This window comes from Primulina eburnea, chromosome 6 (assembly GCF_022965805.1).
Source record: "Primulina eburnea isolate SZY01 chromosome 6, ASM2296580v1, whole genome shotgun sequence".
In the NCBI taxonomy this organism is placed as follows: Eukaryota; Viridiplantae; Streptophyta; class Magnoliopsida; order Lamiales; family Gesneriaceae; genus Primulina; species Primulina eburnea.
This window is the reverse complement of record NC_133106.1, coordinates 9,364,928-9,380,783: the sequence shown is the minus strand read 5'-3', so window position 1 is coordinate 9,380,783 and position 15,856 is coordinate 9,364,928. Positions and strand designations below refer to the sequence as shown.

Genomic DNA, 15,856 nt, shown 5'->3' with positions numbered 1-15,856 from the left:
CGCCATTTGCCAGTGGATTTAGGTACTAAAACCACGTTGGAAAGCCAGGTAGGGAATTGAATTTCCCGAATATGCCCCGCCTTCAGGAGCTCCTTTACTTGCTCTGATATGACTTTGTCCTTTTCAGGACCAAAGTGCCTCTTTTTCTGCTTTACGGGGTGAGACCCCGGGAGGATGTTTAAATGATGCTCCGATATAAAGGGAGAAATCCCCATAAGCTCCTGCTGGGACCAGGCAAACACATGAATGTTAGTTTTTAAACATTTAATTAAACTCACCCGGGTGGTCATGCTGAGATCCCGAGCCACCTGGATTTGCTGTCCTGGCCCAATCTCCACCGCCTCCTGCTCTTCCTCGGCCACAAAGTGTATCTCCCCTTTCTCCACTATCCTTCCTCCTGTCTCACCTATCTTAGCCCTCTTCCCCTCCTTCTTAGATCTGTTTTTATCCGCCCGGACCGCTTCCACATAACACTTTCGAGAAGAGGGTTGATCTCCCCGGACTTCTCCTACCCTTGCTCCCATAGGAAATTTTATTTTCTAGTGGTAGGTAGACGCTACAGCCCTTAACTCATTCATGGCCGGCCTCCCAAGGATGATGTTATACGATGATGGGGAGTCCACCAGAGTAAAAGAAGTCATCACTGTCTTCTTGAGATCGTGAGAGCCCAGGGTTAAAGGTAAAACAATCTCCCCTTCTGGATAAACCACGTGCCCGGCGAAGCCGAAAAGAGCAGTTTCCACTGTTTCCAGGTGATAGCCCTGTAAATCCATCTGCTCAAAAGCATCCTTGAAAATTACATTCACAGAACTGCCTGAATCCACGAAAACCCGCAGAATGTCATAATTCGCCACTCGGGCTTGGATCACCAAGGCATCGTTGTGGGGTAGATTCACCCCTCTCAGGTCCTCCGGGCCGAAACTGATGATTGCCTCAATCTTCCTCAATCCTTCCACCTCCAAACATTCTCTCCTACTCCTTGACTTCCTCGCCCGATTGGAGTCTCCATCAGTAGAGCCTCCAGATATCATCTTAATCGTTCCTACAACCGGGGGTGACTTCTTTCTTTGCTCGGGTTCAGGCCCCCTTCTTCTTCCAGCTTCGATTCTAGGATTGCTTCTCACACCCCCTCCCCGAGAACTAGATCCGGGCTGCCGGGACGTCCATGGCGGCACCATAGACATTGGTGTATGGATAATAGGCTTTGGGAGAGAAGGCGCACCATAATTTCCCTTCAGAACTTTGCAATCCTCAGTATTATGGTATCCCAATTTGTGAAGAGCACAAAATCCCTTTTTCTCTGGCCGAGTCAGTTGATGATCCGGGGCCAAATCCCTACTACATTCTTGCACCTCCCTCTCTCGGGCGATCTTCAGAGGCACATGATGAGAGAAATGCCCTGAATTGCCCCTCTTTTGTCCCCTCTCCTCGGGTTTAGATACCCGGTCTCCTCTTTCTTTCCTCACCGCTTCTCTCTTTTGTTTCTGGGCTTCCTCCATATTTATGTACTTCTCTGCCCGGGACAACAGGTCCTCAAAATCCCCGGGCACCTTTTTGGTTAGTGATTTGAAGAATTCACCCTCTCTCAAACCCTGGGTGAAGGCAGTAGTCTTGGTTTCGGTGGCACAAGACGGGACGTCTAGAGCCACTCTATTGAATCTTCTGATGTAAGCCCGCAAATTCTCCTCAGGGCTCTGCTTTACCTCAAAAAGACTGAAGGCGGTCTTTTTGTACTTCTTACTACTACTAAAATGGTGTAAGAATACCTTCTGGAAATCTCGGAACGACTGAACGCTTTGAGGGGTCAAACCCTCAAACCATCTCTGAGCAGAATCCACCAGAGTTGTCAAGAACACCTTGCATTTGATTCTATCCGTGTAGCAGTGTAACATGGCCATATTCTCGAACCTGGCTAGATGCTCTTCCGGGTCCGCGTTGCCATCATAATCTTTTATTTTGGCAGACTTGAAGTTCCCAGGAAGAGGTTCCTGAACAATGATATCAGCAAATGGACATCCCTTTGCCGCGACCCGGGCAGAGCTGCGACCCTCCATCTGTCCCTCTAGGACCTTCATTTTTTGCTTTAAATCTTTCAACTCCTCTGCTGTAGTCGGAGCCCTTGACCCGGCACTATAATCTACACTCTCTTCACTCCCTTCCTCCTCCTCCTTCCGCCCCTGCTCCTGCTCTTGTTCCTGCTCCTGCTCCTGTTCTTGCTCTGGTGGCGGGTCACGTCGGGAAACTTCTTTCCGGGCCATAGCATGAACCATTGCATCAGCCATCATTTTTTTTAATTCCTCTCGCGTCATGGTTACAAGATTCTGGTCGGTATTATTAACATTTACTTGTCTTGAAGATTGTCCCCCGTCCCCCTGGGCCCGGGAGTTATCTTGGTTTGTTCTCCTGGTACGAGCCATATCAACGCCTCGAACTCAATATATTTCCCACAGACGGCGCCAATGATGAGATCCGCTGGAAAGGGGTGAGCCGGGTAAGGAGCTCCAATCGGATCAAATCAACAATTTATAATGTTTTGGGAATTTTGAACGAAGACAATGGCTTGAATGACACCTGCAAACAATGAAAAGAACTCGTGAATGGGCGCCGGAGGGGTTTCCGACGTAGCCACTCCGATGATAAAGTCAGAAGTTTTTTTTTTGATGATGAACTTCGAACAATATTTGAGGAGAAATACGTAGAGTGCTTAAAGTTCAAAGGTTTTTCAGGATCATTTAATGATATTAATACCTGCTATTTATAGGTGAGGAATGGGTAGTTACCTTGATTCCTGCGTCACCTATTAAGTCGGTTTACCATACTAGCTTCTGATGACTTCTCGGACACTCCAAGCCCAAATTGTTCTGACAAATGGGATGGCCTGTAATGATTGCACTCGAGTGTGGTGCACTTATCGAGATGGTGCTATTCTCGAGATTGCCCAAGTGGTTATGCAACCGGGAAACTTACCAGGAAAGATGAGAAGGACCCGGTCCACTTTACGAGGACCCGGGCTAATAACTGAAAACTTCAACCGGTCGGGTAGACTTACCTGGACGCTCCTACCCGGATCCTAATGGGGGTATCAATTATAGATGTGGTCTTAAAAGACACAGAAAGATAACATGTCTACATTGTTTTTGTCATAAGTGACCTTGCAAGTCCATTGAACATAGTGACAAATGTCTCCCCCACTAACTATAATAGAATTGAGGCATCAATCAAATAGAACAAACCTACAAAGCTATATACAATTTAAGTAGGGATTTAAATGAAGCGGAGCTAGAAAAGTACTAATTCTATAACCTTTCTATCCAATCCCTGTCTCGATAAGAATCGAGAATGCTTCTTTTTCTCCCGATCATGCACTCGATAATATTGGGACCCGAAAGTTCGGGATCACTTCGGGTTGGGAATCTTTTCGGAAGGATATTAGTTTCTAGATCAATATCGGATCTCACGGAGAAAACCTGACAATTTGGAGTTTTTTGCCATCCCCGTTTTCTAGCATACACAGCTTTGCGACGTTACGGCATCATTTTCACACTTCACATAATTGATGACGAATTGATTTTTCATAAATAAGAGGTGGGGTTTTCTCAAGAATGGACTTCTGATTTTTGGCGAATCTGGATGATATTCAACTTTATATTTTTATGTGGTTAAAATTTTACTTATACATGCTTTGCAGATTCGAACCAAATTGTCATGTAAGATTTAGTTTGAAAGATTTTTTAAATTTTTAATTTTTTAGGTAAAACTTCATACACGGTTTCAAAAAAAGTTCACGAGTAGAAGCCATGATAATGAATCTACTTTTCAAGGACATAAGTAAATAAGATATATAAATAATAATATGATAAGATATACCTATAGTATGAAGCAATTCAAATAAGGGGCATCAATGTGACAGTTTATAAAATTTTTGTCATGATGTCCCTATATTAATGCACACTGCCCAGACGTCTGTGCAACGTCTGAATCCTCCCGAATATTAATAAGTCACGATGTGCAACGTCTGAATCCTCCCGAATTTACAGGAAGCACCGTTCCGGCAGTAGCAGAAGAATGGATTAAATCATTGGACTCCATCTTCTCCTACTTCCATATGAAATATGCTGACAAAGTAACTTGTGCCATATTTCTGTTAACAAAACATGCAAGAATATGGTGGGTTCTATTTTAATAAAAGATAACGGCATAAATAAATGTTTTGAAAAAGCTAGCATTTAATTTTTTATCCAATACTTTGCAAATTTCTCATTTTTTTTAGAAAAACATTCAAATTAATAGTAATTAGGATAACTAAATATCGTAGATAAGTGAATATTTCAAATTTCTCATTTTGTGTTTTAGAAAATTATTCAAATAAATAGTAATTACGATAACTAAATATCGCAGTTGTCTGAATATTGCATTGAATCTGATGTGGGTAAGATAATAAGATTAATAAATATATGTTAACAAATTTGAAGTCAAGATAAGAGATAAATATTTGTCTTTAAGACGAATTTGCCGCACACTTGATGCTCATGTGATATGAAAATCTTTTTTAAGATACAACGACTTAAAACTTAAGATACTATCACCACAAATAATAAGTTACATAATAAAAAATGAAGCTAACTTCCTTTTAGAAGAAAAAAGAAGAATAAATTTGATATGAATGCAAAATGATCTTCCTATTGTTTGATCATCTCAAATGTTGATATTGTGTTATATCAAAGTATGTTAATTCATTCTAATTGATTGATAATTAAGTCACAAATCTCGCAATCGTGACCAAAAGACACATTTTGACAACAATATTATATGAAAACTCGTAATTTTTCTCGACCAGCGCCATCAAGATCCACTTTATGGGTGCCTAGGCGCCTTTCCCACGATCCTGGAGAAATCTAAGGCATATAGGAGGCAGTTAGGCATCTACGGGAGGCTCCTAGGAGCCTCCCCTGCGGCCTGGATTGTTCCAAGCCGCAATTGGAGCGTTGAGGCGCCCCTTCCAGGCACCTCAGCGCCTCCCCTGGTGTATGGAACAATGATGGATCAATTCTCACGCTGTGAAGGTGCTTCGAATACAATATTCTCAATGAGCTGCAATAGCTCGTGTTCTAAGAATGCATACACCGATAAATTAAATCGAGTTTGACATAAAACCAAGCGGAAAATAGTCAAAGTAATCCTTCGTTAAGAAAGTTGTTATATTTGAAAGTGTTTTAACTTGTGTGAACTGAATAAAGGAGAATCAGTTCTAGTATATATCAGTTCGATTATGGTGAGAACTAATCAAATCGGTTTGAAAACAATAATTAAACAGTTAAGCTCACAAGATATTTTTATGGATGTTCAGAGATTTCAACTGCTTCCACGTCACCCCTTCTACCACCTCGGGTAGGATCCACTAGAAGAATTTGATTTATACAACACCTTTTACAAACCCACTCAGCTTAGGACTTACACTGCTGCCTAATCTGAACTCCTAACCTAGACTGAAGTTAGCACCTTTCAGCCAACATTTTTTTAGCGTCTATGTGTTAAAGACTTCATACACATTGTTTTAGTCTTTCTGTAAAGACCCACTCAGCTATTCAATAAGCTCAACTCTCTGTATTTGTGAGTGGTGTTGTGTGTGTGAGAGAGAAATGATCTCTGAATACGACACGAAAGTGTTCTCACACACTGACAGATTTTTGCTTCTAATCTAAGCTGATAACACGTTGAAGTGTTCCCCTTGGGCTTGATTGCTTCTAGTAAGCTGATGTGAATTCAGTGTTCCCTTCTCTTATGTTATCTTCACTGATCTTCATCTTCTATTTATAGGCGTGAAACTTGATCGTACAGTGAGACTTAATTATTGTATCTGTTGAATTTTGAATTCATTCCTCGATAATTGTCTTGTCCTTCCTGACAATTAATCTGGAACGATTTGTCTTTAAGCTCTTGTTGCCTGTTTTCACTACCGCAAGTATACGGTGTCACGTTTTAGTACTGGTTTGAGTACAGATATCGATCCCACGAAGAGTAATTATTTAAAATTGTATATTAATTACCATAATTGACATAGCTCGACTTTATTTAGGCAAATCAAATGGTTGGTTTATAATGAATTCAAATAAAATAACAATTCATGTAATTCCAGCACGCAGTAGAAAATTCACTGAGGAAATAAATCTAGAGATATGATTTCGTCTGGCTTCCCCTATGCTAAATCAAAATTAACTAACATGTTATTAAATTGCATCATATTTACTAACCAAGAACTCGCAATTTGTTTTCTATTGCCTTTGTCGAGTGATAAATAGAACTGTATTACCTATTACCGATTTTAATATGTTTACTCAAAATCAAGCAACACGTAATAAATTCAACCAAGGTCCTCTTATGGATTCGTCAGAGTTATACGTCTTTTGTACATTATAAATATCTAACGATGTGATTTCTCATGTCCAAATTTCGATCACCTCTCTCGAGTGTTAGATCTCAATTATTAGATCAGTCGAATTATGGCCAGTAATCAAAAAGAATTAATCACGAGAAATCACAAATAAACACGACGAATTAATTCATGAAAATCAAAGTGTCACTAACATAGGTTCAACCAAGACTACATCAATCTCTAGAATAAAATTAGTTCATACTCGAATTTAAATCAATACAAAACCTGTTTGTAATCATTAAAAACGTAAAAGTAAGAAACCGAATTAAGAACGTGTTGGCGAGAGATGAAAGTGCGTCTCCGTGTCCGGATTCAACGTTTTCTATCTCCGTTCTTCGCGTCCCGTGCTCCGTGCTTTGACTTTTAATCTCCTCTTCTCCAGTGGTATGACGGCTGCTTCTAAAATATTTCAGAACCCTTAAAAATCCACGCGAAAACCTATTTATTTCTGAAAGCTCGCGCCGCGCGCATATGCGCCGCTCATCTCTGGATGTCGCCTGTTGACTCTCGCGCATATGCGCGGCTTGAGTGGCACATATGCGCGAGACTCACTGCATGGGTCACGCATGTGCGCGGCTTTGGGGGCGCATGTGCGCCGTTCTTTCTGCCAGTTGCACGCATGTGCGCGGGAATAAGTCGCGCATATGCGCGGGGCTTACTACATTCCACCCTTCGGGGCATTGCTCACACTTCTTCTCCTAGGCGCCATTTTAGCTCGTTTTCACGTACGTGTTGTATCCGCACCTAGATTCCTGCAATCACACCAAAAAAACAACAAAAGCGCGTAATTTCGCTCAAAAAGACTAACAATCTATATGAAGTATAGGAATAATGTAAGTGCATAAAATCCACCTATCGAATCCCCCCAAACTTAAACTTTTGCTAGTCCCGAGCAAAATAAAAATGAATAAAACATTAACTAGACTAAACTAAACTAAACTAAACACATCCTAAAGAAAATAAATAACTAAACGAACAAGAATTGTGGAATAAAAGGATAACCTCTAGCCTTAGAGATTACAGTTTCCATGATATTGAATCGAACACATGCCAAATTACTCCAAGTTCACGTGCGTGTGTGTTCGGCTATTCTCGTTTACCCACTCCAAATGCCAAGATAAGTTCATAGATGTTCATCTCATAAAATTTTGGACTCTTCGACACACATGTAATTAGCAAAATCATTGAAGCACACATTTACCTTCACAAATCAACAGGACTTATAGGGTAACATTTGGCTAAACAAAGTGGTATTATGAAGACAACAATTAACCAAATAAAATCTAATATCATGAGATGCGCACATGTACACAATCAAATTCTGTGTCTATCGACGACATTTTTCAAGTGTCCATAGGCTTAACTTTGACAATTCTTCTCCACTAGTATATTGGGTATGTGTGACTCGGTTAATAGGTCTTTTAAGCTTATAACGTTAGGCTATGGCTAATGGCTTCAAATGAAGGTAGGGAGTCAAAAGTGAGAGAAAACACACCAATTTATTTTTCAACACGCGTCTCCTTCCTTTTGTTTCACTTCCACTTGCCTTGCCACAACATTTTCACCATTTTGTCCTCCTTTTCACATCACATGTCATACTCTTTCCCTCTTTATTCAACTTTTTCTTTCTTCTTTTTTTTATAGACATTTCTTTCTTTCTTTTCACCTTTTCATGATATTCTTATATGCACACAAGGGAGAAGAACTTTTGTAGTGATACACATGTTCGTTTTCTCTCAGTTTTCGGTAGGTACTAGTGTATATGCTCAAAAGTTGGCAGTTGACGTAGGAGTTTAGAATTGATACGAATGGGGGCTTTTGTGTGCCTTGACACACTCCATTCGATTTTCATTAAGCTCAAACATGGGACACTAGGGTGTATATGATGTTATGGGTAGGCTTGAAAGGCTCAAACGTTCAAAAAATCGCCTAAATCATCCCTAAGTCACACAATACCCGTATCTCGCCTTGAAGAATGCCAAACCAAGTTCTAGATTACTTTCAATTTACCAATCAACAAACACACACAGATCATGTTTTCGGGTATTCTGTGGGACCCGGGCTCTAACTCAATTCTGTTTGGGATTAAATGGATCTGTGAGAAAATGTGGGTTAAATTTTTCGCTTTTCAACATTAATTCTAATGTATATAGATAAGCATAAGAAAGTTCTATGTTTTATTTCACAACATAAATACATGTCTTATTCTAATACATCAATCCAAACTAGTGTTTAATACAAAATACAAACCATAAACTACAAATAGTCCAAGTCTAGTAAAACCACTAGTCATCTTCTGCGCCTGTAGTCACCACGCTATCTTGATCTCATCTCTGTCGTGACCCAGATCCTGCCCCACCTGTTGTTATGCACACATACAGACATAACAACAGCCGGAAACTCCGGTGAGAACAAATCCCAGTATAAAACATGTATACATGTAAAATCATAAAGCACAATCTCATGCATGTAACATAAATCATAGGTTCCATAGTCTATGAAACCAATCTATAAAAACATGCAATGCAAATCAACTCATGTCTTGACTCAACTCGACTCTACTCTAGGGATCCCGGGGTGAATAAGACGTCAATGTCTGTTATCTACCCTCCCAATCGGGGTAACTGTACGTCTTACTCCTAGACTTCGGTCATGTCTGTATCGAATGTCTACAATCAGAGGAAGTCTGCTCCTATGCGTCGATACCCTGAACGTCTAGTTTTGACAAATCTGTCAATGACTCTCCTATCTCAATGCTTGAATATAAATCTATAAACACAGCATTATCATATCAGGAGATTTGAATATAAATCTATACACAATTCAAAACATATCAAAAGATACAATAACAAATCTAGTATGTGATTTTGTTGGGAAACTCCAATCAAATCTGATTCGAGTCGTATCTTCCTTATAATCACATGAATTATACCTTTCTTGCCGAATAATCTGTCTTAGTCGAAGTCTCGAGTTCAGAGTGCCCAATACAAATCTGAAATGGCAATGTCTAGATGTCATCTATCAATATACAACTCAAGCAAGTCTTATACAATTCATATTCAATCTCGGTATAAATCAACGGCATAACGGCGTAATCTTTCGATACCGGTACTCCACCAATAATCAGTACATGATCCACAAGTCATAACATCAATAACCACAATCATAATTTCCCAAAATCTGCATGTATACAACTCAAAACATGCTGGAAATTACTAGCAATAGCATACGTGTCTGTTCTTCAATCTGGTTGCGCATACGCTATGCTCAATATGTCAAGAACACAATATAATCATCATATCATAATTCTTCCCACATATGAAATCTAAATCATGCTGAAACTTAACCAAACTTACATCTTCTTGTAGCCTTGGTTGAGAGGAGCACAAATCTAGGTTTAGATTCAAGTTTTGATGTATAACTCTCACACAATCACAATTATAAATTTGGAAGAACTTGAGGAATTGTTGAAGATGCTCTCGGTTCTGAGTTCTGAAAGTGAGAAAGACTGAATCAGTCCAATATCTATATATATATATATATATATATATATATATATATATATATATATATATATATATATATATATATATGCCATGTGTCACAACAAGGAACAAAGGTGGATTTCTCGCATGCAGCACCTCGGGTGCGGTCCTCTTGCACCGCGGGTGCGCTCATGCTTCGGCAGCACTTTCATTTTCTGAAATTCGACGACCGCGGGTGCGGTCCCTCCTTGACCGCGGGTGGTGCGGTCTTGCTTCGAATAAAATTTCCTACCCTACTGGACATCGACCGCAGGTGCGGTACGTCTTCTAGCGCGGGTGCGGTGTGGCCTCGAATAAAAACACTCATTTTCTGTCCATGCACCGCGGGGGCGGTAGGAAATGTAGTGCAGGTGCGGTGTGGCTTCGGCCATTCCTTCAGAATTGTATGTTTCATGCCAAACTTCTTCATTTCTTACATTTGATCTCTATATACATTATCCATAACATATCTATCAATTCAAAAATGTCAATCAGTGTTCTGGGCATTACATATTCAAGCAGAACAAATCACATCTCATTCTCATTTAGGCTCAAAGGGATAACAATTGACAATTTATTCAAGGAAAAACAGGCCCAACATATTTCAAAGACTGCCAGAATCATTTTTGTGTTAGTAAACATGCAACTCAATAACAAGTAATCAACATGCAGGTTTTGGAGTCCATTCATTCATTTCAAATCACAACCACCTGAACACTCTCTCGACATCGGGTGTATCAACAATCATAGCAATCGTGAATTAATGTGTAAACGGTTAAGTAAGGATGGCATGCATTCAGATTCGTAATCAAGGAACAACATGAATTTCGGGTCAACTCTCATCATTGTTTGGTTATTACCTTAATTCCACAATTCTAAAAAAAACAATTAACGACTACGAAAAGAAAAACATAAAGATTAAATGAAACAATTTTTTTGTTTTTTTTTCTTTTTTAAAAAAAAATAAACATAAAGCAAATAACATCAAAGCAACAAATCAACTCAGATCAAATTCAGCTCAGATCAATAATCAAATCACCCCCACAAACTTAAAATCTGCATTGTCCTCAATATATAAACAAGAAAGAAATGGGACACGCATACCTCACACGACGAGCGTCAGTGCTCGCCGTCATCATAATCGACATCCTCATCCATGTGCTGGGGTGGGGCCTGCGGAGGAGGTCCTGGATACTGTGGTGGTGGTCCTGGATACTGCGGTGGCCATGCAGGTGGCTGGGGAAACATGGGATCTTCTGGACCTATAGGCGGGAAACGCTGAGCAAGCATGGAGGTGAAATCCATCATGAATCCCATAAAATGGTCCGTGCGGTGCTGAAGTGAATTTAGCACCTGGCGCTGCTCGACTAGTAACTGCCTCTGATCCTGCATCTCATTCTCTAGTCGTCTCAATATGTCTCCCCTGCGCTGTCGGGCTCCCTCAGGTGGTGGTGGTGGTGGTGGAAGCTGTGCCTATGGCAGGTCCTCGTCATCTGAATCAACGGGAGGCATATAGGGAGCAACGATGGGAGCCTTCGGCTTAAGCACTTGCTCGTCAGGCGACCGGGAGACGCCGGCCTGTCTGCAGAGTTCAGTAACAATGTGAGGGCATGGAAGGGCGACCGGAGCTAATCCAATGTCGGGTCTCATGATCGATCCATATATTATTCTTCCCAAGTTAACAGACTTGCCCATCAAAACAGCAAAGACAATCGCAACTTTGTCTTTGGTTACATCGTGGTAATGCGAGGATGGGAGAACCCGAGCCAACACGAATGACGTCAAAGCACTTGCATTAGGGTTCATCTCGGATTTCTTCAACGAGACTGGACCACTCGCACTCATTTTCCATACGGCGCCTGCCTGACACACAGTCCGGATGACCTCTGAATAATCAACCCCATCTTCTAAGAATGCATTGTACTCGTCTTCTTCGAGGCTTGGCATATGATATATCATATTTATCGTCTGAGAATCAAACGATACCAATTTACCTCGCACCAGTACCTTTGACTCATCATGCCGTATCCGCAGATTGGCATAGAATTCTCGTACGACAGAAATCACAGCGTCTAGAGGCGGTTGAGCAAATTCAACCCACTGTCTTCTTTCCAGTTCACGCTTAATAAAACCACGTAATGTTGATAAATTAAATCCCCTCTTTGGGATAATTGACCGAGTCATCGAGCTCTCATACACCTGTTGGGCTTCTTCATTCCAAAATCGGTGCGAAGTCAAAGCTCGAAGAGGAAGAGGCACCCTTCTTCGACTTCTTTTTTGGTGCCATCAGCGCAATAATCAATTATCACAATCACACAATCAAACCCAACCAACAGAAAAACCAAAATCGAAGCTAATCGGACCCCCAAATTTGAACAATATGATTTCACCACGCCAACTGTTCCAATAAGCAATGCAACATACAACCCAGTCACAGAATACTTTAATTTAGAGCATCCACTACACAATCTCACCAATTTCCCATATCGATTTACACCAATTTCAAGATTTGAGTCAAAAATCTGAATAAACCCTTGAGTTCACAAAAAAAAGTTACCAAAAATTGGAGTGTGGTTGGAGTTCACAGCGGTAAGGTAGGGCGGCGGTTGGATTTCTGGTGGAGATGGCGGCGGCGCGGCATTTGGACGGAGGCGGCGGCGTGAGGGTCTTTTGAAAAGGGGCGGCTGCTGTGTAAAATTTGAAGAATGGTTTCGCGATCCCTTTTTTTTTAACTTGGTCCGCGCGCATATGCGCGTCATAAATAGGCGCATATGGGCGCCTGCTTCTGGCCTGCATGCTGGAATGTAGCGCATATGCACGCCCGGATTAGGCGCATATGCGCCGACCTCTCTGTAAATATCACGCATGTGCGTGCTTGGAGTGGCGCATATGCGCCGAGCCCTCGGCCAATGTTGCGCATGTGCGCGGAAATTCGTCGCGCATGTACGCCGAGCACACTGTCGATCTTTTTTTTAAGTACCTGCAAAAATAACAAAATGCAAATTAATACTTGAATCGAGAAAATTAAAATTAATAAACTAAGGAATCGAAATAAAATAAAATAAAATAACTAAAATGAATGCAAAAATAAATAAATGTGGGTTGCCTCCCACATAGCGCTTGGTTTAACGTCATCAGCCTGACTTTCTTCAGTCTACTTTGGTTCTCCCAGTGGGATGTTGTCCATGTGTCGCACTTGATTTCCAAAGTAGTGCTTGACCCTCTGACCATTGACTTTAAATGTCTGACCATTATTGCACTTTAACTCAATTGCACCGTGTGGGTACACTGTTTCCACTGTGAATGGTCCATACCATCGTGATTGTAACTTACCAGGGAACAACCTCAGTCGAGAATTGAATAATAACACCTGTTGCCCTAGTTCGAAGTCTCGTCGAAGAATATGCTTGTCGTGCCATTTCTTGGTCTTTTCCTTGTATATCTTGGCATTCTCGTATGCATCATTCCTGAATTCTTCCATCTCATTCAGCTGCAACAGTCGTTGCTCTCCCGATGCTCCCATATCAAAATTGAGCTTTTTCACAGCCCAATATGCTTTGTGCTCCAGTTCCACAGGGAGATGACAAGCTTTTCCAAAGACCAACCTATAAGGAAACATCCCGATATGTGTCTTGTATGCAGTCCTGTATGCCCATAATGCATCATCTAGCTTGATCGCTCAATCCTTCCGGTTTGTCTTCACTGTCTTTTCTAGTATTTGCTTGATCTCCCGATTGGATATTTCTGCTTGCCCATTAGCTTGCGGGTGGTATGCCAGTGTCACCATGTGCTTCACATCATACTTAGCCAATAGTGAGTTAAAAATCTTGTTACAAAAATGCGTACCTTCATCACTGATAATGGCTCTAGACGTTCCAAATTTTGTGAAGATGTTCATGTGGACAAACTTAACAACAACTCGAGCATCATTAGTATTGGTGGCAATTGCTTCCACCCATTTGGACACATAATCAACAGCAAGTAAAATGTAAGATTGATCAAAAGAGGATGGGAAAGGACCCATAAAGTCAATACCCCAGACATTAAAGAGTTCCACCTCCAAAATATTTGTTAGTGGTAATTTATGTCGTCTAGAAATATTGCCAACTCTTTGGCATTTATCACATGATTTGACTAAAGTATAACTGTCTTTAAATAAATTAGGCCAATAAAAACCTGACTGTAATACCTTAGCTACTGTTCTAGATGCTCCAAAGTGTCCACCATAGGGTGAGGAATGACACTGCTCTAGAATCGTACCCGCTTCTTCCTCTGCTACACATCGTCTAATTATCTGATCAGCGCATCTCTTGAATAAGAAAGCATCGTCCCACAGATAAAATTGTCATCATGAAGAAATTTCTTCTTTTGATGGTAAGTTAAATCTAGTGGTAATTCTCCTGCAGCAAGAAAATTAGCTATATCTGCGAACCAAGGATATGTAACATTTACCTTGAAGAGTTGTTCGTCTGGGAACGACTCATTAATCACTCCACCTTCAGTTCTTTCTTCCAACTCTAGGCGTGACAAGTGATCTGCCACCTGATTCTCACAACCTTTCTTGTCTTTGACTTCAAAGTCAAATTCTTGAAGTAGGAGTATCCATCGTATCAACCTGGGCTTTGCATCCATTTTGGCAAACAAGTAACGAAGAGCTACATGGTCAGTGAAAACCGTTATCTTTGTGCCAATGAGATATGTTCTGAATTTGCTGAATGCAAACACCACTGCTAGCATCTCTTTCTCAGTATTTGTGTAATTCTGTTGGGCTGCATCGAGTGTACGACTTGCATAGTAGATGGCTTTAAACATCTTGTCTCGCATTTGTCCCAATGCTGCTCCCACAGCATAGTCGCTAGCATCGCACATGAGCTCAAAGGGCTCCTTCAATCAGGTACTATCATGATGGGTGCAGAAATCAGTACTGCCTTGATCCTGTTAAACGCCTGCAAACAATCATCGTCAAAAATAAATGTTGAATCCTTTTCTAACAAATTACATAAAGGTCTAGTAATTTTAGAGAAATCTTTAATATAATGACGATAGAACCCGACATGTCCCAAGAAGCTTCTGATTCCTTTCACATTTTTCGGCGGATGGGAGCTTTTCGATTGCCACAACTTTGGCTCTGTCTACTTCTATCCCTCTAGCCGAAATTTTATGCCCAAGCACAATACCTTCTGAGACCATGAAGTGACATTTTTCCCAATTCAGCACTAGATTCTTTGCCTGACATCTCTACAAAACAAGCGTTAGATTCTGCAAACAATGATCAAATGATGAACCAAACACAGAGATATCATCCATAAAAACTTCCATTATTTCCTCGACCATGTCAGAAAATATGGCCATCATACACCTCTGAAAAGTAGCAGGTGCATTGCAAAGACCAAATAGCATTCTCCTGAAAGCAAATGTACTGTAGGGCCAAGTGAAGGTAGTCTTCTCTTGATCCTCCGGTGCTATGACAATCTGATTGTAACCTTAACCATCTAGAAAGCCATAATAATGATAACCACCTACTCTATCAAGCATCTGGTCAATAAAAGGAAGGGGGAAGTGATCTTTCCTAGTCGCATCATTCAATTTTCTGTAATCTATACACACTCGCCAACCAATCACTGGACGAGTTGAAATCAATTCGTCATTCTCATTTCTTACTACAGTTATTCCCCCCTTCTTAGGCACTACTTGTACTGGTGAAACCCAAGAACTATCAGATATAGCATAAATGACACCAACATTTAACAATTTTAATACATCAGCCCTCACAACCTCGTTCATGGCTGAATTAAGCCTCCTCTGATGATCGACATAGGGTGAATAGGACTCCTGCATCAATATTTTATGCATACAAACAGTAGGGCTAATCTCCTTTATATCAGCAATTGTCCATCCC

The 15,856-nt window shown here is 40.8% G+C and overlaps 2 protein-coding genes across 2 annotated transcripts; both read right to left on the bottom strand.

Annotated features, from left to right (window-relative positions):
• Window positions 1-539: 539 nt before the first annotated feature.
• On the bottom strand, window positions 540-2,282 carry LOC140835307 (uncharacterized). Its single transcript, XM_073200797.1, has one exon. The coding sequence runs from the start codon at window positions 2,280-2,282 to the stop codon at window positions 540-542; it is 1,743 nt and encodes a 580-aa protein (XP_073056898.1).
• Window positions 2,283-13,111: 10,829 nt separating this feature from the next.
• On the bottom strand, window positions 13,112-13,576 carry LOC140835306 (uncharacterized). The gene has a single exon (XM_073200796.1). The coding sequence runs from the start codon at window positions 13,574-13,576 to the stop codon at window positions 13,112-13,114; it is 465 nt and encodes a 154-aa protein (XP_073056897.1).
• Window positions 13,577-15,856: the final 2,280 nt, after the last annotated feature.